Raw genomic sequence first — 25,978 nt, 5'->3', positions numbered from 1 at the left:
CTCCCCGCGGCGTCCCGCAGCGCTGCGCTCCGCTCCGCGGGAGAGACGAGGATGGCCGGCGGGGAAGGAGCGGGCTCCGGCGTGCCGGAGTGTCGGGAGCATCTCTTCAAGGTGCTGGTGATCGGGGAGCTAGGCGTGGGTAAAACCAGCATTATCAAGCGGTACGTGCACCAGCTCTTCTCCCAGCACTACCGGGCCACCATCGGGGTGGATTTCGCGCTCAAAGTCATCAACTGGGACAGCAAGACTCTGGTGCGGCTGCAGCTCTGGGATATAGCAGGGAAGGGCCGGGGGGGGGGGGCTCTGCAGGGGGCGCCCCGAGGGGACAGAGGCCTGTGACCCCGCCTGTCTGGGGTCCCGGAGCCCGGCCTCTGCGGAGGAAAGTGTATTTTGACGGTGGAGTCTGTCTTGTTTTTCTCTTTCCCCCTATTACCTGCAACTCCTCTTGTCTGCGTTTGAGTCATAAGTAGAGGGAGGTCTCCATGTGGGAGTGAAGTTTTTGACTTTTTACAGGCTGTGTGTGCTCCTGTTAGCTGATGTTGTGGGGCTCTTGGCTTGGCCCAGGGTTTTACAGCAGCCCTCAGAAAGCTGCTTTGCTCTGCTTGCTGGCTCCAGGGCTCCCAGAGGGTTCCTGCTTGTACTGCTTCTCCTGACCCGCTTGCCCAGGCACTTGTGGCCTAGGTTATTCCTACTGCTTAAATTCGTTCATGGTTAGGGCTGCGTAACACTTCTAGAGGAAATAGATATCCCTTTCTAAGTAGGTTATGTTTAGTAAGCGCACTTTACAGGTTAAAGGTATTTCAAATAGCTAAAATTGTCCTCAAAGGAAGTATGCTCAAACTTTGCATGTTTGGAGTCACCTACTTAATTTAAAAATAACTTGTGTCCCTGCAAAGTGGAGTGAGGGAATGGGACTTGTGTTATGCTTACTTCTACATTCAAATCATGGGTTTGTGTATCAAAAAGGTACGTTGAGCGCATGGAAGCAGAAAAGCGCTGTTCACCTGTCCAAACTATACATCATTCCTTTCCTATATATAGTTCAAAACTGTTCTTTAACACCTCTGTCTTAGTCTCCAGCTGTATACCTATCATGGTTAACTTTGCTTATACTGTGGTGTTAAATGCTACAGAGCAAACTGTTTTGCTGTGGTTTTGTAAGAAGTCTGTCCCCTCAACTCCTTAATCATTTCAAGTTGGTATTGCATTTCTAGTTTTGTGTGCAGCCCTGGCATTAACCTGCAGCTCTCTTCATCCCCCTCCACCACATTCAGAGTATCTCTTTGGATATGGAAAAGTAGACTTTATTTTAAACGCTTGTGTTTAAACTTACACTACTGGAAGATACTAGGATAACAACTGGCGGTTACTGTTTCCATGAACTCTAGGCTTTATCAAGTGGAAGCTCAGAAAAGAGGAAGTGTAACATGTGGCTGCTGTAACCCTGTGACAGACCAGCTGTACATCAGCTTCTGGCCTTTCTGCTCTAAAGGTTATCTTAAAACACTTCAAATATGATTCCTCAAACTAAAAAGCCTGCTTCTTACTGCCATATGCTGAAACATGCTATAGATCTTTCTGCTGCTGGCCTGGGGGGCAAACTAAAATATTTTCTAATTGCTGTTTTGGAGAGCAAGTAAAATGTTGGTAAGCTTTCTCTTCTGATGTGTTCCTTTTACGGATCAGTTTTAACTTTCTTTAAATCAATTGGTAGTATCGGTGCAAGCTGCTACAACACTCTGGATGTATTTTAGCAAGTCTGGGGTTCCAAAGATTAAAGACAGAGACTATCAGGATCCTGGGGTTTGGCAGGCTGCCATGCTTGTGTTTAACTTCTCCTCAGCCCTTGGTTTCTGAGGCTGGGGTAGGCTGTGTGCTTTGCCAAAGCAATCTGTTTCAACAGGCTAGGCAGAAACTTAGCTGTAACTTGTAACAAAGTTTGGGTAGAACCTATTTGCATTATGGGGAGTCCTGTCAATACACCCATGCATTAATTTCAAGATCTAGAAGACAGTATTTTTCACTCTTGATTATTGCCCTTAGTGTATCTTGGACACTGCCAGGTGAAGACTGAGTGAAGAGCTGCTGATAAATCCCTGGAGCCTTGTGCTAATATTGCTGATAGATGGAAGAATAAAATTTTTCTTGTCACTGAAATGTCTGTATACTATTCATAACGCTTCCAGACCCATTGCAAATGATGCCCCCCTAAACTAAATGGGCAAAAATTTTCCTATATTACAACGTGGTACATAGTTTTGTATGAAACTCCTGACTTCTCTTTCCCTAGCAAAAATGAAAAAGGAAAATACAACTGTTTTGCAATTTGCACTCCAAACTCATGTCTAATCTGGTAGTTCAGGCTATTTTGTTTCCAAGGGGCTGGGGGTCCTTCCCCCATTGAAACAAGACCAAGAAGAGAAATAATCTTAGTTTTAGTGATATTTGATTGGGCTGTGCTTAGCCAGTGTGAGAGTAACAGTTCAGACTCCTATAGAACTTGACATCTCAGTTAAGTGTTAATCATTAAAAATAAAAGGGATTTTTGTAGCCATAAGGGTTGTTTCATGGTCTTAAAACTGCTGAAGTCCTTGACCCGGGAATGTGTTCTACAGCTTTCTACATCTATACTCATGAATATTTCTAAATGCCTGAGGATGTTAAAAGGTTTATATAGAAATTAGCTAGAGAACCAGGTTGAAGATGGCTCCCCTATAGTCATAGTGCATATTCCCTAAAGCACTTTATTAAAGCGTGTAACAAAGTATCTGAGCATGTGATAGTCATTCCCTTTTAACTCATCAGCCCAACTGTCTTCTGGCTTTCAACAGCTCATGTAGATAATTTTGTCTGCTGGTGTGTGCAGACAAAACAGCCTTAGATCTCTTCAAGAGATCTAAATCTTACGGTAAGTAATGTTACATGTGACTTCCCTGCAAGCAGTATGGTGCTGGCATTCTGAATTGATTTTGATGCATTTAAGAAAGCTTCTGAATTAAAGTCTAACCCTTAAGCGTAGTAAGGCATGTTATTTTTCACTAGATCAAAACGTGTACTTAACAGTTCATCATAAAAAGCTTTCTTCAAACAGCTGGGTGGTGCAATCTAAGGTTTGGTACCTAAATCAATGATAAGAACTAGCCATGTAGTTCAGTCATCAGCTAAGATTATAATGCAGATACTGTGCTGGTTTCTGGTGTGACTGTAGCAAAACTGATGAGTGTTGTGCTGTATATTGCAATGCAGCAGGTTCCTGAGTGACTTCAATTTCTTGTGCTAGCTGAGTTTTTTAGAGATTAGATAAATCTATCGGACAGAGCATGACAGTGTTACATGGCCTATGCTATTTTCCTGGTGAAAATAGCCTTCCTGTTGGAAGGGACAAAGTAATGCAAGTTCCTGGGGCAGGATCAAAGGGGAGGGGGTGTGAAATAGTGAAGGGGGAAGAAGGGTACTGTTGTGCCTAGACTTGTATATTCCAGAAATACTCAGTCACTTTAGTTTTTAGACACAAGTTGTAGTTTCTTGAATAACGGAGATGAAAAAGCTTGGGAGTAAGACTGATCAGTCACTGTCAAATTATTTCGGTTGCAGCATGAAGTATTCTGGAAGAAGCTGAACAGATTACATGCGTGTTCACACAGGAGCAAAACTTCTAAACCTTAGCTGCCCTTAGGCATTACTCTTGGTTTTTTTTATCTTGACATACGGAGTTATGACAAAACTCTCTTCCTGGATAAATTCTGAAAGTGTTAGAACCAGGTTAACCCCGTTGATCAAGGGACATATATAATTGGTGAAATAAATAGGAGATAGGAACGAGTCCTTGTGGTAAAGAAATACAAAACAAAGGAGTCTTGATGATAGGGAAGTGCTTTAAAGTCTATTTCAATACACTAGAGATTCCTACTTAACAAGCATGCTGTTTTAGTGAGTATATTGCACTGACCACAACATAGTATAGGAGGTGAATATAGCATATTGATGAAACTGGACAACTGCCATTGAAAGAACACTCGAAGGACTTTCTGTATCATAGAAACTTTTTGATCTGGTCTAAAAAGACCAGCAAGTGAGTAGCGTAAGCTGCTGCTTTATGATCATGTTGGCTATCACTGTCAGTCATACTAGCCTGTATGAACATGCAAACCTCTGGAGGGCAGGGGTGGTAAAAGTCACAGATGACCACTTGAGCTTGGCTTTTCCTGAAGAATGTCACTAATGACAACTGGTAGACAAATTTGTTTTTAAAGCTTTGATTAATTCTGCATTAACTTTGGTGTAATAGCACCCTTCTTTCAGGACTTCATTAGAATTTCTTTGTAAAAGTGTTTATTGAAACTGAGGTACTGATGTAACTGGAAAAGCATGGCTATGAAATTGGCCAAACAGAAGAGGAATGATTGTACTTCGGTATTCTAAACATGCTCTACACAAGTGAGCATAGTGGAGGCAAGAGAATCTAGGCATAACCTGCCCCCAACTGTGTTTTTTTTTCCTCACTGTTATAAAGATACCTAATGAGTACGATGAGGAAGGAAGAGTGAAAAATGTGTGCATAAATAACTGCATCAGAAATGGATGTGGAACTTGGAGCTCAGAGCTTTTTCAGAAACTAGTAAGTGATCTAAGGTTATTTCCTAGTTTATATGGTGACGGAGGTTCCAGCAGCTGCCTTCCTGTGGAGATAGGAGTGCTATCATTCTGGTAACAGCTGAGGCAGGTCAGAAAACTCCCAGTCAGAGTTGGAGAATCTTTTATGTGATTAAGTCCAGACTGATGAAAAAGATTTGAAAGACCTGTGAGTGATTTAGGAATGCTTCCTGCTTGCACCCATTTAAGTATAAATCTCATATGAGAAAAATTACTTAAGGATGATGCTGGCTTGAAACATGGAAGGCTAGCAGATAAAGTTTGAGGAGAGGAAAGTAGAAGGCCTGCTCATGTTGAAAGCTTTTGAACCACTGCCTTAGAAGCAGCAGAGGTAAGAAACAGAACTGAAGGTGTATTATAGGTTTCCTTCTACAAACCACCCTTCTGTGGGAAATCTTGTGTGGGTGTCCTTTCTTGTGACTCTTCTAGAACAGCTGAATTAGTTATGAGCTTTCAGTTGAGAGCAACTTGCTGTATCTTGGAGCTCTACAACTAAGTATCCAAGTAAGTGCTGAACATGTTAAACTTTTTTTTTGGTGCATCTCCAGCCTTCAGACATCTCTGAATACAGACTCTGGATGTCAGCATGCTTTCTTTTTTTTTTTTAATTCTTCTATTTAAGTAATTTTTAATGAAATGCTATCAAGCAAGGTATGGTTATTGGTCTTCCTGATGAAGCAGTTTCCTTCTCTTACCAGTGGGGTACTGAATCATTCATATTGGTGAAGGTTCCTTTGCTCAGTACTATATTATATACCAACTCAAAGTACTGTATATGTTATCTTGAACTAAACTTCTTAAAGCCTGTGCGCTGATGGAATTCCATAAGCATATAGGAAATGTTACTGTCTTGAAGTTGGTGTTGTAAGGCAGTTTAGTATGGTAATTTTGATTATGCAAGACAGGACTGTTCAGTTAATTTTCAGTTAAATGGTAGAATTGAGACAGATGTTCTTTGAGTGTCTTGGAAATAAGCTTAGAATTTTTCCATAGGCTTTTCTAGGTGTCCTAAAAAAATGGGGTTAAAGATTTGACCTTAGACCACCTGATCCTGTACATGCTTAAAAGAAAGTTTGCTGTATTGATCTTGCAGGTACTCCTAATTTCTGTCAACAATGGAAATGCACTTAGTGCTTGAGCTTCTACTCACTATGGAATAGATGGACCTTCAGCCTTATTTTCAAGTAGATAAGGTTCATATAATATATAGCAGTTGCTCAGAAGATTTACGCTTTCTACAAGATCACAATAAAAATACTTCCCTAGCACTCTGATACAGAGAATAAAGGATGGATGGGTATCTGTCAAATAGGCAGGGGGGAAGCTACCTTCAAGGGAAACAATACCTAAGTTCTTATGTGCAATACAGCAGACAGGAGGAAAAATCGTATATATCACACAACATAACTAACTTTTGGGTCAAATTATGAAACAAGCTAGAAGTCTTTGCAGAAATCATTAACTTACATTGATCACAAGCTTTTTTGTGGCAAGTATTGGCTAAATTCTTGCCCTTCATGTAATACTGACTCAAGTAATCAGAAATTAAGCTGGTTGGACAAGTCAAGTGCATTACCCTTCAGGGACAAACTGGTGTAGACAATATTAAATATATATCTTTTCACTTAATGTATGGAGTTTACATGAACATAAATCAACATTTGTCAACTCTCCTTGCATCAGTATTCCAGCTTCAGAGTCTTGGTGTCTTCACCTTACTTACATCTCCACTTTGCCTCTTACCAGTTTGGTTTTCTTTTCTTTATATGCACACCAGGACAGGGTGTCACTGAAGTGCATGTACACAAGCACAATTTGAGTTAGCCAGTGCTGTAAAGGGGTTGTTCTAAACTGATACTCATCTTCTGAAATGCAGGAAAGAATCTTAGCTGCCTGGTTTCAAAAAAGGCTCCAATGTGCTGTACAAAATAAGTTTCTTCCTCTCAGTAGTCAGCAAGGCCACTGGGATTCAGTCTCACAGCTGTTGGAAATACATTCCTTGAACTCCAGTGGTAACCATTGCCGTGCCTTTGCAGTCTTTTTTAAACTGTTCCCTCCAAATACTCACTTCAAAGTTCTGAAGTGTAATATGCCATGTCAGAAGGAAGTGATTTGCAGTAAGGGAATTTCTATTTATATTTTCATATGAAAGCATAGGAATAACTCTTGTGAAATTTTTGCAACTGTTAAAGCTAGCATGACCAGCAGTAAGCAGTGACTACAAAGCACAGCATGCTTCTCAAGCTACCTGTGGTAGAACGTTAGATGTTTGAAGTTCTCCTCTGGCTATGGAGACACAGAACAAAGGTAGATGGGGTGGTAAGATAATGCTTTGAAAAATGATGGGATTTCAGGGGTTTACAGAACTTATTTAGAAATAAATATCTTAACTCTGCCTAGAGAAAGTGTAGCAAAAGCAGTGGCTTCTAGATTAGCAGCAAATGAAAACCAGTATTCCTTATTGTATGGATTTTAGCAGCTTTTCAAATAATAGATTAAAAGCAGCCTCTGATTGTCACTGCAAACAGCTTACGGGAACTTGTTCTTTAAATGCTCCCAGGCTAGAGTGCTGGGTAGAGCGAAGTGGCAGCTATTTGATACAAAATTCCAATCACACACAATGTGCCATGACACGTTGACCATTTTAGAGATTAACATTTTTTCAGTCTTGTGATAAAGTTGTTCCTGAGACTTTAGAATTGTTCTCCTGTGTGCTGTGAACTGCTGTAGTGTCATGCAGCATCACTGTTAAGTAAACAGTACAGCTCTGGCTGCATGACAGTGTGCCAAAGGAGATGGATTAAAGGGTGTCAGGCATGAACATGGCTTAACTCTGGCAGATGACTTGTTTAAGTCTAGTTAAAGCAAGGTAGGAAATACCAATTCATGCTGTTGCTGGCACTAATTGGACTATGTCAACTTTTTCTGAATACTAATGCAAGGAGAGTTTTTCCATACATGCTCCATTTGACAGCTAATTAGAAATCACTTAGCTTGGTTGAACTCTGATGGAAATCTAGTGCTTAGTCAGGGACTTCCCCTCTTGTTAATTTGCTGTCTATCAAAGATGCAAGCAAAACAGGTGAAACTTTCTTATACAAACATGACTGTCATACCTTCTAGATATAATACATTTGAAGCTAGGCAAAGCTAGTTGAACTGTAAGTGCAGGGCATTGCAGGATAGTAAGCTGTTAAAGTCAGTTTGGACAATCTTAAATCATTAATTAGCCCAAGGCTACAGGCAGCAATGAAGAGTTTCAGTCTTGCTGTAAAATTCCCTGTGAGAGCTGTGCAATTGTTTGAGGAAGGCTTTCTATCTTTGAAAGAGAATGGTGTACTTTTCCCATCTATTAGGATGATGGATGTGGTCAGCGTTCCTGGTGGAAATCGGGTGTCTAACTTCTGAGCACTCGCATGTCAGCGCTCTTGCGGTTTCACTGGTGGTGAACAGGACTGTCCTGCTTTAGAATAAAGTATAATGATAGCAGACAGTGAATGAAAAGACTACTCACTGATGTTGAAAATCCAGGTAGCTAACGAATTATTAGTTTAGAAATTGGCTTTGTTGTGCAATGAAACTTTAGAGCAAACTACTTCCTACCATTTCAGAATGAAATAGTGACTTCTAAGAACATGTGAAAACACTGTTATGATCAAAACAATCAAAATACTGCTGCACCTGAACTGATATTCTTCAGTGACTTTTCAATGACTACAGAGTAAGTCTCTTGTACATACTGTATACAGTATACTGTGGATGTCAGGTCTCCATCAGTCTCACTCAGCAGAACTGCTTCAGCTGCACACTGCCACTGTCTAACATAGACATAACCAGAGTGCCAAAGGCCATCTCTTAAGGTGAAGTGGGAGTCAGTTAAACAGGGATTAACTGGCTGGTTACCTTTCCCCCAAAGACTGTTCTTCTGAAGGGTTTGGGACAGTTATGTTGGGAAGAGGTCCATCCAGTGGTCAGTTAACTTTCCCACACTATCCTTAATAAGAAAGGACACCAGCAGTTCACTTAAAATCATCTGAGGCTGCTTTTATCTGTTAGAAACTGTAAGAGCTGCAGTCAGTGAAACTGTTTCTAGTACTGTCTAATACAGGAAGATACAATATTTCTGTAGTTCTTGCTTTTTAACTTCTTGGTGTTTGTCACCAGAACCACAAATACCAAATATTATTTCCACAATGGTGGAAAGTAAAAGTCAGGCTAGACATGCCTTTTTTAACTCTTACAGGTTTCTAATATCTGCTAGAGCTACTAGTTCAACACCTCTGTGGTTTAAACACTTGGCAACTTCACACTAATAGCTTAAATGGGTAAGAATGAGGAGTGGAGAGACATCTAGTACTGACTGTCTCAGAGTCTGTCTACTCTCAATCTATGGCTACTACCCATGTGAAAAAGCCGGTAGACATACTTGAGCATGTCCTGTAATATTGATAGTGGTTTGGTTAACCTACTTCTTGCTGAATAACAGATTCAATCTAATTGGGTAAGACAGTTCTGGGACAAGCTGTGCCAGTTTGGGGAGAGGGGGGAATGCTGTCAGCAGTGGTAGCTTGCCAGTAGCATATTGATATATCTGGCTAAAAAGGAGCCTCAGTCAGCTCACACCTGACCCAGGTAGGGCTAAGATATACATTAGATGTCTGGAGAACTGGGAGATGCATCCTCAGGGCAATTCTGATATTTACTGTATTGAGCCAAACATCCAGCTATAGGACCAACAGGCATCCAAAGTGTAGTCTGTTCTTGCCTGTGGCTCCTAAAGGACTTAGGTGAGTTTTGAAAGGGACAGTGATTCTAACTCAGTGAGAGGATTGGGCTGCATGCCCGGCCATTTTGGGTGGTGCTTTAGCTTAAATCTACCACACTGAATGACATGAAATTTGCTGAGAGATAGAATTGTAAATAAGGAGCTCAGATATTCCCTGATATTAGTATGTGAAAGCCTGATCCTAGAAATCCAGAGAGTTGGAGAAAAATCTTTTGTAAAGCAGCACAACTGGAGCAGGGAAGAGTGCTCATTAGGTTAGGCCTTCCCTTGGCAGAAAGAAGACTGGAAAGGGGATTTCACTTACTGTTGAATTGTTTTTTTTTCTGTCTAGATGAATAAAAGCACAAATGTCTCATGGTCCAGGAAATTGTCTGAAACAACTAATTTGTAGAGTTAGGCACTGAAGTCTAAATAGTGGCATTGTGCTTGCACACTGTGTGGCTAATAAGGTCAGAGTAGTTGATAGCAAGGACCTAAGAGCCGTGATGTTGGCAGTCAAATTAGAGTTAGTCTGGCTGTCACTAATGACTCTTCTTGAATTTTGGTATGACTAATATTGACTATTAGTGGTCATGGTAAATAGTTGATCTGAGAACCCTCCTCACGATGGAAGGAGAATGTTCAAGTATTCCCAGACTAAAACTGACTTATTACAACTGTTCACTATAGCTTGATAAGCATCCTGTGATGCCTGAGTTCACTGCAGTGTATAGTACCTGTTGATAGAAAAGCAGAATAACTGAAACACTAGCAGAATGCTACTTCTATGCATTTTGAACTCTCTTAATTTGATCACTAGGTCTCTTGATCATTTTCTTCACTACTGGAGTATTGCTGGATAGTTTTTTGGCTTGGTTTTCTAGATTAGACTTATCCTGTGTGGTATATTCCTTCTTTCTGTTGAACTTAAACTGCCTTTTAAACTAACTGAACACCAAGTTTCAGCATTCTGAAGGACAATGTTAGCAAGAGCTGCTTGGCTTTATTAATAAACTGAGAACTTCTTGCTATTTATCTGACTTGACAACTCTGTATTATTGGGTCCAGGGAAAAACTGCAAAACTTTGTTGCAATGATCTTCTAGTTAGCAGCAAACAACCTTGGAATAAAACTCTTCTGCTTGTTGTGCATTCACTTCTGGATGACTTTAGTCTAAACTATACATCTCTAGTTTAAGATTTGATGTGGAACTACCAAATGTGTTAAAATCAAATTTTGAGCTCTGGACACCCATTAAGCTGATTAGCCTGTCAAAGATAACTTAAACTAACATTACTTCAACAAGAGAAACTGTTTGTTCTATCATTTTTCTTGTTGTCAGGCTTTTATAACTCTTGGTCATCTTTCTCTTCCTCATTAATGGCACAATTTTTGGAGGATGTCAGAACTGCTAGTCTCATCTGGAAGAGAATTTAGACTTTGTCCAGTTGTCCATCAGTACTCCTGATGAGATGTTAAGGGTTTAAATGCAACTAACAAACTCTGGCTTCCGAGTTGTGTGGCTTCAGTATAGAATAAGTGTGGATTTTTACAAGGTAGGGGAACTTGTGCTATACTATTGGTATTGACTGAGATAAACCAGAATTTACCTTCACAGCAAAAAAGTATAGCTGGGGAAGCTTGATTTTATTCTCCTCGAGTAGGTTTCTGTTAGTTCCTATAAACTACATACTAAGACTTCTAGGTATGGTAAGTAGTCTAGGAGAACCCTGACAAACTCAGTATCATGCATATCCAGCAGTCATTTGTACACTTAACTTGCTTTTTCTAGCCTCAATTCTCATAACACAGGAGGAGTTAAGAGCACAAATAATGGTAGGAGTGTAGAGTAACTCCTGCTAAATAAAAGCAAGAACTGCCACAATAAGTCACACTGATGTGATAAACAGGACTCTCTTGTTTATTCCTTACACTGGGAAAGATTGCTGTAGAAACTCTTCAAAATGTACTTCAAGGCAAGGTTGGCAGTGTCTGATTCTTATGATGATAACTTATCTTTTGCAGTGAAGTAAAGGACAAAGGTAAAGCTTCTAATGTCAGACCTGGCTATAACTTTTTCATGTTGTTAACTTATGGTTTACTCCTGTTACATTGTAAACTGGAAAGCAATAATAGCTTCCAAGCTCCGATACAGTTTTAAACTAAACTTAATTCCTGTGGTGCTGCTGTAGGGAACTGTATTAGTTCCTGATGCATGACACTATGCAAGTATTTCACTTAATGTTGTTGCAATTACTGGAAAATATGGTGACAATATGTGCTGTGTCATTTAGATGTGAAAACTTTGTGGTTGGAGAATGCAGAACTTTGCATTGCATGCAGCCACTTCTATACCCCCAAACTCTGATCCCCATGATTGCCCTGTAGCTTAGCTCCTCATTTATACCTGAACCCCTAAGGCACAGAGGAAGGATAACTTTGTGGTGCCATCAGGTCAAGGCACTAGAACTACCAGAATAATTAATCCTCTGATGTCCTTTTTGTACTGCTGTAGTAAGCAAGTAATTTTCCTGTCTTCTTCCTTCCATGATTATACACACTGGAGATTTTAAGTCTAGTTTCATCTGATCAATTTTAGCCTTCTTCCCCTCTGGGGGTATGATCCACTCTTGGTATGGCTCAACTCTATTCTCATACATGGTGAAATGACTACAGCAAAAATTCTGCTGCACATAGGAAAGGGAATGACAAATCCCTGGCTGAACTGAGCATGGCAAAAATTGAGTCAATTTAGATTTAATAACCAAAATAGAGAATGATGTTCACACTCCAAACTTTGGAGGAGTGGTGTGTTCTACAGTTTGCTTTTTCTGTATGAGTGTTCTTGTAAGCAGAAAAGCACTTGCAAAAGCTTTGCCTGAAAGTCCTGTTAAATTTTCAAAAGGCTGTCTAGAATGCTCTGCATCCCCTGCAAGAAGCTCAGCCTAAAGCATGTGCAATGTCAGTAATAACAGGATTGTAAAGAAAGTCTACTCAGTTTATACTGAATTCTCTTCCTGCCTCATGCCATGTACCTTTTACCACAACAAAACTCTTACCTCTGAAGCAGGCCATGTGTTATTGCTTCTGTCTTCTTTCTGTGGAATAAAAAGAATATATCCATCCTCATTAGACCTCCAGACAGGACGGAAGAGCAGTCATAAGCTAGTATGCAGGTCAGATCTATTGTTAGTGGATGTGAATTCTAGAGGTGAAAGCAGCTCTGTAAAAAACAAACAAACAAAAAAAAAAACCCAAAAAAACCATCACCAAAAAACCTGTTTTGGAATTTGGGCTACTTTAGAAAAGGGCAGCACTCATACTGGAGTGTATTTGACCTATTAAAAGGCATTCATCTGTAGTACTACAGTGGTGTTGAGCTTGTGTGTGTATTCTAGGGGTAAGGGGTATCAAATCCTCCTAATGTAAAGCTTAAATCTAATAAGTAAAGATAGAGGCTTTTATGCTGATATGCACAACAACTGTCTACTTTCACCCAAATTTAAATTACAGAAGAACATGTAATTCCAAATCTAAAACTCATACTATAAGAGTAAAAATTTTGACTTCTATTGATAAAGCCAGCTAGAAATAATACTTAAATGATTGTTCTGGACAGCTGAAGCCCATGCTTTCTAAGTGACTGCTATAGAGTGCAAAGTAAAGTACAGTTCAGTGCAGGTTTACGTTCCTACCAGAACTGCTGTCTTCTCACACAATGAGAAAAGCTACTGTACAAAGCTAACCTTGGCTTCTGCATTATTCCAGAGCTCCTGAATCTATCTGCCAGTTAGCACAACCCTACTTGCAGTGGCCTCTCTCCTGATCAGGACCCCATGAGGGGATTCAGCTAGTCTGCTGCTCTGCCACAAGACCGTCATTGCCTTTCTGGTATAGCATATCTGGCTCTTACCAACAGGGGAAGGGGCTGCCATGATGTTAAAACTTCATGTAGTCTGGGGGATACTGGGGCATGAGAAGTCACCGATGTCAAGGAAGCAACTGGCAGGGAGTCTTGGTTGATTACCAGTCAGTGCAGCTCTCCAGCTCATTGTGTGTAAAGACATTGGGCCAGATGCGTGGGGAAGACTGACTATGGCAAGATGATGGGGAATTCTCTTGGAAATGGAATTGACAAACTTATCTGAGTGATGACTAGACTTTCTGGCCCAGGCTAGGCCCCCTGTTATTTCTTTAAGAAAAAATGTTTGGTGGTGTTTAGGACTCTTAAAGTTTGGCTATGATATATACTTTGTAACTTTGTTTCTTTTCTTTGGAAGCTATATATGACCCTGTACTGGTTCAATCTCTCTCCTACACATTAGACCCACTGTGTTGTGCAGGCTTCAGCAAGAGTTATGGCCATAGGAGGCTAGTATGGCCTTCTTAACTGTTTATCTTTAGAGCTTTTTTGGATGGGAGAGCAGTAGACAGGAAGGGATTCAGTCAATGGTAATGTCTTTTACTGTGGTAACTGATCACAACCATGTTTACCTACAGCATGCACAGCTATCTGAGAAATAACTGGCCGATAACCTTTTCCACAATTTCCAAATAACTTAGTTTTCATATGTAGTGATTATGCTGTCTCTATTCCTTGCTGGTAACAGTCTAGCAACCCTTTCTGCAACTAATAAATACAACTTAACTTTCTTATGTAAACGTCCATCAAGTTTTTGGAAAAACTTAGTCTTAATTAAAAAAAAACTGAAATCCCCACAGATCTCCAACAACTGAATAGGAAGGACTAATGGGACTGTTCCCTCAATGCTTCAGACTCATGTGCAGTCTCATGTAAATAACAGCAAGTGGTGTCCATTTCTAGACTATTTTGGGGCCAAACCTGAAGAAATCTTTCTGTAGAAGACTGAGGTTGGTACAGAGCACTGTAGACCTTGAGATTACACTGTTTGTTTTGTGGGCCTGTCCTATGGTGTGAAGGGATATACTGCCTGAATTGGACACAAGACTCAGGGCTTTAGCACAGTTGGAGGTGTTCCCGTATAACAGGAATCAATGGTGAGACTGACAGCTAAACAAATGGGGAAGCTGACAAGGAGCTCCTCATAGCTCATGTGGTGCCATATGCAGTGACTGGCTTAATACAACTAAATTGGACCCTGTGCAGCTCCATTTAAAAGAAAAAATTCCCACAATCTAAAGGTAAATCTTCTTTAGATGTGGCACATTTGCTCTGCAGAAGTAGTAAAGCCTTCTGGCCAAACTCTTTCCTACTGGTATTTGATTAATGAAAACAGTGGGCACATGGTACAACAATTTGTGGTAAGGCTATACCAAAACCACCTTCTAGGCATAAGAATCCAGCCTGGAAAGGCCTAGGGAGACAATGAGTTACTTGTATACAAGTTCTGTGTGCATTGTTAAACTTGTCAGCAATGTGCCTCTTCCAGTGACATAGTCACTGAGATGCAGGTTGGTGCCCGGCTTGTTGGCCTTAGAGTCCACAGCATAAATGCTGCTTTAAAACTTGAGCTTTGAATATGGAGGAAAGAGCTTTCCTCTTCCATGCTCCCTGTTCTCAAACGGGATAATGAGCTGGTAGTGAAGAAATTGTGTAATTTCCACTCCTCAGAATATGCTGGCTAGTGATGCTGTTTTATGCAGCATCATATTTTAAAGTTGAACAGCCAGAAATAAAGTCCTCCTCATAGAGCTTTATAGTTCTCTGGAACTTCACTGTAGCTGCTGCTTTTTGGCAATTCTAACAGCTGCTTAGTCAACCTTTTCTGAAAATGCCTATTGGGAATGAGCTAATCAGTACACTGAAGTACTGACATTAAAATGAGGCCACTGAGCTAGAAAAACATGCTGCTGAACAGGATCCCTTGTCAAGTTCCTTCACCTAGTGAATTTCTAGCTCTTTCTGAGAAGATGATAATACCCAGTTCTTCCTTGCTAATCAAAGGCAGATTTGAATGTTTATAAAAAGAGGATAACTATGTTCCAATTAAAATTCTTACTTTCTCTATCTATTCTAAAACTGCATATGCACTAAATGCTAAAAGTTGAAATTATGATCCACTGTAAAACTGAATTATAAAGTACAGGGATTACTTCTCCCAGTGAAGATTTCTGAACAAATCAGAAAGCTATTTTAGTTGCCTGAACTTCCCAAGCAACATGCTTGCACTTGACACTGCTATGTCTACTCCAGTACAAACACAGCATGATGGTCTGACCTTCCAAACAGAAGAAAAACTGAACTGGCACTCTAATTATACTTGAAGTGTAGACGGACTGCAATAGTTGTACTTAATAAGAAAAGGCTTTAGTTGACTATACTTGCTGACCATTGGTTTTCTTCTTGATTTTTTTGCAAATAATTGTACTTTAACTACTCTAGTAATCTTGTATCAAATCCTGGGATTGCTGTACAACTCCTACAGTTGGAAATTATTCCACAGAAGGTCTCAGACTTAAAAGATGAAGTCAAAGATAAGTTTAGCTAGAACTGTTGAACTAGCTCCTTTTGAGCTTGTCCCTAAGAAAAAAAATCTAATATAGGTGACTTCTTCAGAAGATGCTTTTAAGGCTGTTAGCCTTGGAGCTTGTAGAAACCCTTGTTGCTCACCCTTCAGAAAAAGTCTCTGGGTATGCTTAACTCTCTAGCTGAAGTGATTAGGTTTATATCTAAATCTTTCAGAAGCTTTTTTGAGGAAAGAATTTATGTATAGCTGTGCTGGTAGTGTTGTTAGGCATTACTTCTCGAAGAATGCAACTCAACAAATAAGTTTAAAAAAAAAAAAATCAACATGGCAGTTGGGATTGCAAACTCTTTTTAGGATCTGACTTGCATGATACATATAATGGCTGTTACAATGGATAGAAGAAGCAATGTTGTATGAACTATATGACTAGGACTAAATGCCAAATTCCTCTGTACTAACCTGGTACAGAAGCCCACTTACACTGACTACAGTTCATGCTTAAATATAAATATACTCTCTCACTGTCTTCTCTTTCAGGTCAGGAACGCTTTGGAAATATGACCAGAGTATACTACAAAGAGGCAGTTGGTGCTTTTGTGGTCTTCGATGTCACAAGAGGCTCCACTTTTGAGGCTGTTTCAAAATGGAAGCATGATTTGGACAGTAAAGTACTACTTCCTAATGGCAGCCCCATCCCTGCTGTTCTTCTTGCCAACAAGTGTGACCAGAAGAAAGATGGCAGCCAGAATCCTTCTCAAATGGACCAGTTCTGCAGAGAAGGTGGCTTTGTTGGATGGTTTGAAACCTCTGCCAAGGTGAGCATAAAGAGGAAACATATTTTAACTTTTCTAAGTATTGGCATAAGAACAGATGAATATAGTCATGTGGGAAAGAAAATCATCAAGTATAGGAAGTGACAGTCAAGTCTCCAATGTTCAGCAAAAGTTGGAAGACTTGCAGCATATTTGATTTGGATTAGAACTGCATCTTAAATTCAGAGAACCTTAAAACTAACTGGAAAACTGGATTAACCGAGTTTAAGCTTTTTTTTTCCGTGCACATGTCAGGATCAGTGTAATTCTTCAGATCTTATTACTACTAAATACCAGTCAAACTATCCAAAAGATAAAAGTAATCTTTAGGTGCAGGTTTTTAAATTGCAGCTTCTGTCTTCGCTGTTGCATGTAGGAAGTAGTAAGACTCCAGAAATGAATAAGCTGTTTGACTTGTTACTACCCACCCAGATGCTAATGTCACTAAAGCACTTCCCTATTTTATCAGGTAGTGTCAAGACTGAACTAGAGAAAAACAAATTGCTCTGTGTATTAACTTAAGCTAAGAGATAGCTACTCTATTAAAACAGATAACTTTGAGGAACTTCATATAGTGTACAGTTTTAGGAACTTCATATAGTGTACAGTTTTAGGAACTTCATATAGTGTACAGTTTTAGGAACTTCATATAGTGTACAGTTTTAGTCTACAGACTTGGTCAATACACAGATAAACTTGTGGTAACTTAGTTGAAAGTGGAATCCAACAGTTCCTTAAAACCCAATTTATCCTTAAAATGGAAGATTCTTCTAGATTAAGATAGTGTGGCTGACAGACCAAATTACTGGTCTGATTAATAACTCCTTTATATGGTAAGCTAAACCTCAAAGTCCCTCTTTTTCCCTTGGCTTGCCAACTTCCTTTAACTGTTGCTGATGAACTGGCACAAAGTGATGCATAGACAACTCTTAAAGGAAATAAAAGTCTGTAGGATGAATATGATAAGAAATAAAGTAACAAGCCTTTTCCTGATCACTTTAAAATAAGGAAGAAGGGTACACAGTGACAGGAATTAGTTAAATGTAAACAAATTATTAGCGAATTTGAACAAATAATTCCCAAACCCACTTATCTGTTACTAAAAACTGACATTTTAAGGCTCTTTGTACTCAAAGAATACCAAGATTCTGGTTTGGGTTATGTCTTCCCTGAAGCTTCACCTGTCCATAACACTGCTATACATAAACTTCAATGTTGGTTAAAAATAAATGCAAGTAACATTGGAGCAAAACCTAATGTCGAAGTGTAGTGACAGCTTGCGTTTTGGGTGGCATTTAAGACACGACAATGTAAAACAAGGTTCTTGGTGCAGAGAAAAGTCCAGACAATATTAGTCCTAGTTCAGTTACGAATTGACCTGTTAACTACCTCTTCAGAGACCTAAAAATAGCTGCCCTGAATTTTTGCTAAGCTTTCTTGTTTTCTAAGCATACCAAATCAGTTTATGATTTTAAGTCCTGCCCACTTAAATATCCTGATAATCTGCTTTTGCCTTTCTGCTGGAACTGATACTTGAATCTTCAGTCTAGTCATCAGTAATATAGGTCCCACTTCCTGTGGATTAGGGAGAATATTAAAGGCAAAAGAACTGCAGAGTATAAATATTCATAGAAATACCTTATGAACATCCTTACACTAAAATGAGGAGAATCCTCCTCCACTCTGGGCAGGGAAAAGTGCCTACCTGCAAGCTGCCAGAAGCGTTCTGTGGCTGACACCACAAGCTTGTGAAGTGCAGTAGCAATGGGTCAAATTTTCTCATGATCTAACCTTGCTCATGTAGAGTTTAGATCTGCAGTTACGGAGACAGAGTGCACTGGGGTGGTATTTCCTTTGGAACCAAAGATCAGTGATTCCAAATGTGGCAGCCCTGTGGTGAGCTAACAGGTGGGCCAGCCAGCTCAAAGCTGTGGCCAAAGGCCCCTTGGCATTGGCCAGCTTGGCCCCTCAGTAACCAAGATACCTAGAGCTGTATTTCATCAGGGTATCCTGCATACACACCTTTAGAGTGTATGTTAGGGTACTTTTCAAAGCATGCACAAGAAAATGTAGAGTGGCTAGATAAGGTACCCTGATTTAGCTGAGGTTTTGACGCTGATAGAAAAGGTCCTTTTATGTAAGTGCACCCAAACTGCAGCAGAAGCAGAAAAAGGCCCCAAAAGGTAGAACACTACTATGAACAGTGTAACTGCCTGTATCTTTCCTGATGCAGAAATGTACTTTAGCATTTGTGAGTCTTCCAAATGCAGGTGACATTTATCCCCTGACTGCATACTAGATTAGAGTCCAAGTATCCTATTTGTAATATGGGTGAATAACTTTGTCTCAAACCTTTCTGGTAACTTTCTTCAACAAGCAAGTGTATGAGCGATTACCTAATACATCTCATCAGCATGACACAGACAGCTTAGATTGTAGAAGAGTTTTTTGCATTTGGCCAGCTTCTACTAGGAATGTGTGACTATTAAAAAAAAAATCACTGACTTTTTTGCTTTCAATGTTTTTAGGACAACATCAACATAGATGAAGCTGCTCGATTCTTGGTGGAAAATATCCTTGCCAACTACAAAACCTTTCCCAATGAAGAGAATGATGTGGGGAAACCAAAACTGGACCTAGACCCATTGAAAGCAGAGAGTAAATCACAGTGCTGCTAATGCTACCACTCATCAGTAAATGTGATGGGATGAGCAGCAAGACTGTTCCTTAAATCAAACTGCTGCTATGGTGCTTGCGTTGTGACAATCTGTATGGGGTGTCTGGTATTATCTGAATGGGTGATTCTTGTGGGTGTTTACATACTTGGTTTCATGCTAAACAAGAATATCTTGTGAGTTATCATTCCACTTGCTTGAGTGGCTGCATCTAAGTCTGATTAGTGTCGTCTTACTTGAGAACATAAGGTAGTGTTTACACTCCTAAAAAGGAACAAAGACAACATTCAGTGTCTAGTTTGCTTCTAGGACATATGCTGCATTCCAAATAGGACTCACTTATCATGGTTTTAGCTGAATAGACGCTTGCACCTTTACTGTAAACTTTTCCTTTGTCACCAGTAATGTCCCACTTTAGCCTGACTCCTCACCTACACACTTGTCCCTATTTATTATCCCCCACCATAAGGATCTGTCTCATTTCTAGTTCTCCTGGATCGAGATATCCCAGAAATCTTGAAGGGGCCAATGACAGATGGGGTGGTATCTTTCTTAGTGTGTTCGCTAGGACTGAGTGAAGTAGATGGCTCTTACCACTGAGTAAGAACAAGATGGGTAAATGATTATACTTAACAGGGGAAAGGCATGGTTATAGAGATGCTAACAAAAATGCATCTCCAACCATTGAAGGCAGAATATTTTCAGCTAATACTTTACATATGAAACACATTAATGAATATAGTTGTACTGCTGGCACATAGTTACAGTAACCTCACCCATATGCACATCCAGAAATAAACATCCAGTAACTTTTTCATGCACTAACACCGAAAACTTTACCAAGAGTTTGTAAATATCTTACTGTCCTGTGATAATGAACTTGCTTCTTTTTCCTTCCATCTTGAGATGGTTCTGAATACCACGAGGGAGGTGAGAGGTCTCGAGGGAAATAGCTTAACTGGTTATTGTTAGCCTATCAAAAAAACCCCCAAGCTCTAACTTTTTCAATTTTAGAACAGTGCTGCACTCTTCTGACTACTCAGAGCTGGTGAACTGGCTTACCAGTCTGTAACTGTATACTGAGATGCTTATGTTTCCTTGTTATAACTCATGTATTTCTGGCAGCAAATGAAGAACAAAAGGATTAGAGATATTTCATGGTTCTCTAATACATTTTGGAACTCCGGCTCTGCTTGGCTGAAAGGCTTTGAAGCTCCTCTATTTTAAGGATTTCTTCTGTCCTGGTACCTCGTTACTACTGACTTTAGAAGTCTTATCTTGCTTGGTCTGATGGTGCTGATGTTTACTTAAACATCAGCATGAAGTATGTGCCAGATTGGATATACTTTAATCTGTATTTAGATTTCCTAGGCTGTCTTTTTTCTAAAGAGTAACATAATTTTTAAGAGACAAATAAATATGTTTGGGCATCTTATCTGTGTTGTTGGTGTATGCTTTTGAGAACATGAATCTTCATATCATGTGTCCTACCCTATACACAAATGCTTTCATTGACATTTGAAACAACTTTATCTTCTAGTAGCTGCTATGTTAAAGGCTTATTTTAAATTACCACAGTAAGGTTTGACATTAGCTAAAACTGGGTTTAACTACCTTGGATTCATAAGATAATTCAGATGAAAGGGTTCTTAGGAAGTCTTCTAAGCCAACATCCTTCTCCAAGCAAGGTCATACTAGGGTGCTCAGGCTTTCATGGAGACTACATGGCCCTGGGAAAGTTGTTTCAATGCCTGACTGTCCTCATGAGAGTTTATCTAGTCTGAACCTCTCAAACTTCAGTTTATGTCCATGGTCTCTCATCCTCCAACCATGTACCACTCTAAAGAATGTGTCCATTAGGCTTGTGCAGATTTATTGGATACTTAAAGCTTGATTGCTACTTTAAATTTTTTTGAAAGCCTGTAGCACTTCAGAAAGGAAGCTGCACCCCATCCATGTTCCTTGCCAGCTGGCTTGAGTTGTCAACCTTTCTAGCTAACGTGGAACTACCATAATGTTCCTATTCAGTCACTTGCAGAACAACTCTATTTAGACTGTAAACTCACTTTTAAAAAGCTGTTTAATCTCCAGTGTACTGTCTTTTTCTAAAATTTAATTATAGCTGCATGAATCCAGTAACTAGCCAGTGGAACATGTGCATAGTCTGTTTATTTGATGCTTCTTGACTAGATCAAAACTTAAGTCTTTGACCAGTCAAGGTGTAATTTCATGTTCACTTGGCTTCAACTGTAAGTTTACTGAGCCTATGCGATGTAACATGAAGTTTGTCACTAATGGGCAAAAAAAGGCCAGTTCTTGAATCTGTCTAGTATGGCATAGAAGGTTGGTCTAAATCTAGTAGTATAAAAACCAAATTGACTTCTACCGGCATGATGGAATATCTTTTTTTCTTTCACCTTGGGGGGGGGGAGCTTTAACAGCTGGCTAGTCTTCCTTAATGCTACAAACTGCATTTTCACTCTTGTTCCTTGGGGGGAGTGTTACTCTGAGACTGGTGGGGTAGATCAGGAAATCTGATCCAGCCAGAAGGTGAAAACTATAAGAAAAGGCTGGCACTCTAGCCTGAGGAAGGGAATGGTAGCATCTCCCTGGTAGAGGAGAATGAGACTAGTTTGTGGAGAAGTGTTTAGGTCAATTAAACTAGTCATGAAGCCCTGTCCTAATTAACCCGAGAACTTTGATTTGGAAAGATATGTGGATGTTTAGACAGACCCAATTTAACTTCAGGCTAATAAGTGAGCAAAAACTGTCAAACATAATTTGGTTTATGTGTATAGGATATATAGTAAAGTGATGATTCATCTCAATCAGATGAACATAGGCCCTATGCTATTTTATTTCATTATCTTTTTGCAATCTGAAATATGTCCATCTTAAATGAGCAAGTACCTGACTTCCTACTCCCTATATTTAAGGGACAGTTTTGAGATGAAAAACTTGAATAAAAATCTGAATCAGTGCCTCAGTAAAACATCTTTCCTGGCATGTTTCCATCAACTAATTTCATAAAGGCTGGAGATGGCATATAGTCTTCCTGGATTGTAATTGTGCAGTATGTCTTTGCAGCTAATGCAAAGTCAGCCTCTATTCATTTAAAAAGCTTAATGAGGCATTACAATTGCTGACAAAACTAGAAAGGAGTTAGAGCAATTAGTAGTCTTTCAGTATGGGATTTCCTAGGTGTATCTTAACTGCAGTAGTAGAAAAATATGAGCTATTCCAAGCTCCAGAGTTTTGTTTGTTTAAACTTTGTGTCAGACCTATTGAGTTGTAATAGCATTCAGTCTCCTTAGATTGAACAAATCCTTGTTTATCTGTAGTGATAATCGCTGGGGAATAGTTCGAGTCATTCTTACAGACTCAGTGCCTGAGTAACCATTTGATATATGGTGATAAGAAGAAATAGTTATAAAAGAAATGTGTAGTAAAACTATGATATCGAATGTTGAAACATTTTGCTCTTAAAAACTGTTGCTCCCTTACCTTTCTAGTCTTAACATCTTGCTAGTGACCTTGGTTCTAAAACAGAACTGGCTACCTCTTTCTCCCTTTACAGATCACCTTATTTGGTACAGGAACACAGTTCTTTAAGTGTATGTATGCCTTTGTCCTTCATATAATGAATTACTAAAGAATTTAAGAAATGGGGGTATTGATATACTTTCAGGAGTAAAAAATATATTAACAAAATGCCAGTGAGATAATGATTTTGAATTGAAACACATAATTTACTTGGCAGTACACAAAAGGTCACTTCAGACAGAGTTCTTCGTCCTGCAGCAGAATAATATTGAAAATAAGGAACATACTAGATTCAGATCTGACTATGTAGTGAAGATTGTTTGAAAGAAATTATGCCTGTATTGTACATGACCATTATAAAGCTCTGTTTGTAAGCTCCCTTCTCTGTTTCAATTTGTGTCTAAACAGGAAAAGAAAAAAAGTACTTTGTGTCTTTTTAAACACGTGATTATGGACTCTTTTATCACTACCTAAAATAAGGTTCATTTAGGGAAAGTGTCTAGCTTAGATGTCCTATGTGGCTTACATACTCATATGAATAAATTCTACTAGATGGTTATTTTATCATTGCAGTCTGTGTACATACAAAATGCTTCCTGCCTCAAGTACCTTAAGAAAATCTTCCTTTTTTAAGTAGGGATGGTGTTTCGGATAGCTTTGGCTTGGGAGGTGTACAAGTAGAGGGCCAGCATCTCAATATTGGTTCCTTCATCCTTTTGGAAAGATAAGAAGAGACTAATATAGTGATCTTGCATCTTTTTATCACTGAGTAAATCATCATTTGGCCTGAACTCTAAATGAAATTAAAATACGCAGGATTCCTGGCCTCATTACCCTTACTTTTTACTCCCAGTTACAAGTTACCTGCTACATGTCACATGGCATTTTAATATTAAGGGATTCTATCTATCTTTTACAGGTTCTAGGAAATGAAAGTGTTCAGTTTTTTGATAAAACATACAGGCTTCTTCTGTTTTGCCTCATCATTTTTTTTGGAACTTAGGAACTTTTAACCTGTTTATTATCATGACCCTTCTGAAAGCTTAAGCTATGCTAATAATTATCGGTCCTGTTGGAAAGCTCTTGGCTCCCTAAAAGTTAAAGATAGCATGGGCATTCTGCTAACTCTGTTTCTAAACTCTTCTGCCCTTCCTGGTATGTATCGAAATCTTATGTAGTATCTATCCAGAATAATGGACTTTCAACCCCTCACATTCAGATGGGTTTGTTTTTTAACTTTTGTATTTCAAAAGTGTCCTGTAGACTGTGGTATTGAAGGTTACTCTGTAGTATAGTACTTGGGCTGCATTATCCATTTCCATTGTTCATATTATCTCAAAGCATCTTTGGTTATAATGACTGAATTTTAATTGACAGTGCTATCCCAGCAATGATGTAGCAAAATGTCTGCCCCACCAAGATACATTCAGTCTTAACTTTAAATTACTATGCCTCAAACATGATTTTATACTCAGTCAATATTTATTCAGTACAGTATAACATTGAAATAGATGTATTGCGCACAAAGATTACTTCTAGTCTCTTTTCTCTGGACAGCATCTGGCTGGTTGAAGTGCTAATGCTTCTATGGATATACGTACAGGCAAACTACCTTGCTTGAATCTTAAAGAATTGCTGTTTCCAACTATGCTTTGCCTCAGGGTACCCCAAATCATTGCCTTCTAGTATTCTAGAGCAAGGGCTTTGAGTCAGATTGTCCATCGGGATGCCATTTGTTTTCATTGGACTATTGTTTTAAGCACAATTAGATGAGGCTTACTATAGCTCAAGTGGTTATGATGGCACTTGTGTCGTAATGATTTCTGTCATTTTTATGTGTTTCAGAAGTTAGAGAACGTAAACTGCATTGCAGTATTTTCTTTTTTAGAGAAGATGACTTGTTTTTACTTGGTAGATTAGAAAAACAAGGTTGAAGACATCTTACAGGTATACCTATTTATGGTCTTGTTCCTGACTTCTCTTGAAGAATGTTAATCACATTTATATTACAAACTATTTATCTAGCAATCTTGCATTTTGCATTTTCAAGAGTATAACTTCTTGCTTTTTAGCCTGTATACACAACTGGAACCACACTGAAAACTGCACTGAAGTTAATCACTATTAAAAAGGATTTGCTATGATCTGCAGCATGCCTTGACTTAGAACAACAAGACTTAACTTTTTAAGTCTCCTGCAAAAAAGTTACATCCTTAACTGTAAATAACGAAATACTGAAGTAAAATGGTGTACTAAGAGAATTATTAGTCTCTACAGCTCAGTAGTTAACTCTGCATTAAGATTGTGTATTCTCATTTTAAAAACAGAAATATCCTTCCATCCCTCGGGCTACAATCAAAATTCATCATATCTTTTAGCCAAAGATTTAGAATTTTTTGAAGAGGTAATACTACTTTCTCTGTCAGGATCCCCATTTCTTAACAATTCCAATAGCTAAAGTACTACAGTTGCCCTCAACTCCAAACTTCAGATAGGGGTTTTCACACAGAATCAAAACCAGGAAGTTTTTCATTTTGACGTAGAAAGATAGTCCTGTTATGAATCATCAAACATAAATTTACTAAAGAAAAGCAATGGCGCTGCCCGGTTCTCTGAGCTACTTTAATTTTCTTCTGCTGCCTGCTCTGGCTGCCTACACTTTGTTCCCTCAGTATTTAAGTGGAGAGAGGATCAAAGTTGCGGTGGGACTCAGTTCACAAAAACACTTTGGCTTAAAGTTAAATATGCGCCCATGAGACTCAATGCTACTGCTGAATATTTTACTGAATATTTTGGGGCTGTCTTTCTCCAAAATGCGACAGTATCATGACAACGTCATCAAAAGCTGCTCTAGCAAAGAGCGAGCTCAACTAAAAGGTAAGGGGAAATAGTAGCACAGCTGGGGTTCATCAGAATCCTTTCTAGTGCTGTGTCAGATTCAAGGGAGGCTAGATTACTAGAAAAGGCATGTCCCTGGCAAGATCAGATGAGACACAGTACCGTAAGATATTTTTGAAATGGCAGTTGGCAGAAGGTCCTGTGCTTAGAAGACTGTTCTCTGTTATGCAGCTGGTTGCAGTT

At 39.2% G+C, this 25,978-nt stretch overlaps 1 protein-coding gene across 1 annotated transcript; it reads left to right on the top strand.

Moving 5' to 3' along the window:
• Nucleotides 1–51: 51 nt before the first annotated feature.
• Nucleotides 52–19,734, top strand: RAB32 (RAB32, member RAS oncogene family). Its single transcript, XM_009325385.1, has 3 exons — nt 52–286; nt 16,405–16,682; nt 19,208–19,734. The coding sequence occupies exons 1-3, from the start codon at nt 52–54 to the stop codon at nt 19,355–19,357; spliced, it is 663 nt and encodes a 220-aa protein (XP_009323660.1). The 3' UTR covers nt 19,358–19,734.
• The last annotated feature ends 6,244 nt before the right edge of the window (nt 19,735–25,978 follow it).

This window comes from Pygoscelis adeliae, unplaced genomic scaffold (assembly GCF_000699105.1).
Source record: "Pygoscelis adeliae isolate BGI_AS28 unplaced genomic scaffold, ASM69910v1 Scaffold300, whole genome shotgun sequence".
Taxonomy (NCBI): domain Eukaryota; kingdom Metazoa; phylum Chordata; class Aves; order Sphenisciformes; family Spheniscidae; genus Pygoscelis; species Pygoscelis adeliae.
Note: the sequence above shows the minus strand (reverse complement) of the source record. Positions and strands in the feature narration are given on the sequence as shown.

What these genes read in the sequence shown, in the direction of transcription:
- RAB32 (XM_009325385.1), top strand. Translation starts at nt 52, where the DNA reads ATGGCCGGCGGGGAAGGAGCGGGCTCCGGCGTGCCGGAGTGTCGGGAG. An exon ending in CTGGGATATAGCAGGGAAGG is followed by an intron (nt 287 to 16,404) that starts GCCGGGGGGGGG and finishes CTTCTCTTTCAG; the next exon opens with GTCAGGAACGCTTTGGAAAT. An exon ending in GGTTTGAAACCTCTGCCAAG is followed by an intron (nt 16,683 to 19,207) that starts GTGAGCATAAAG and finishes CAATGTTTTTAG; the next exon opens with GACAACATCAACATAGATGA.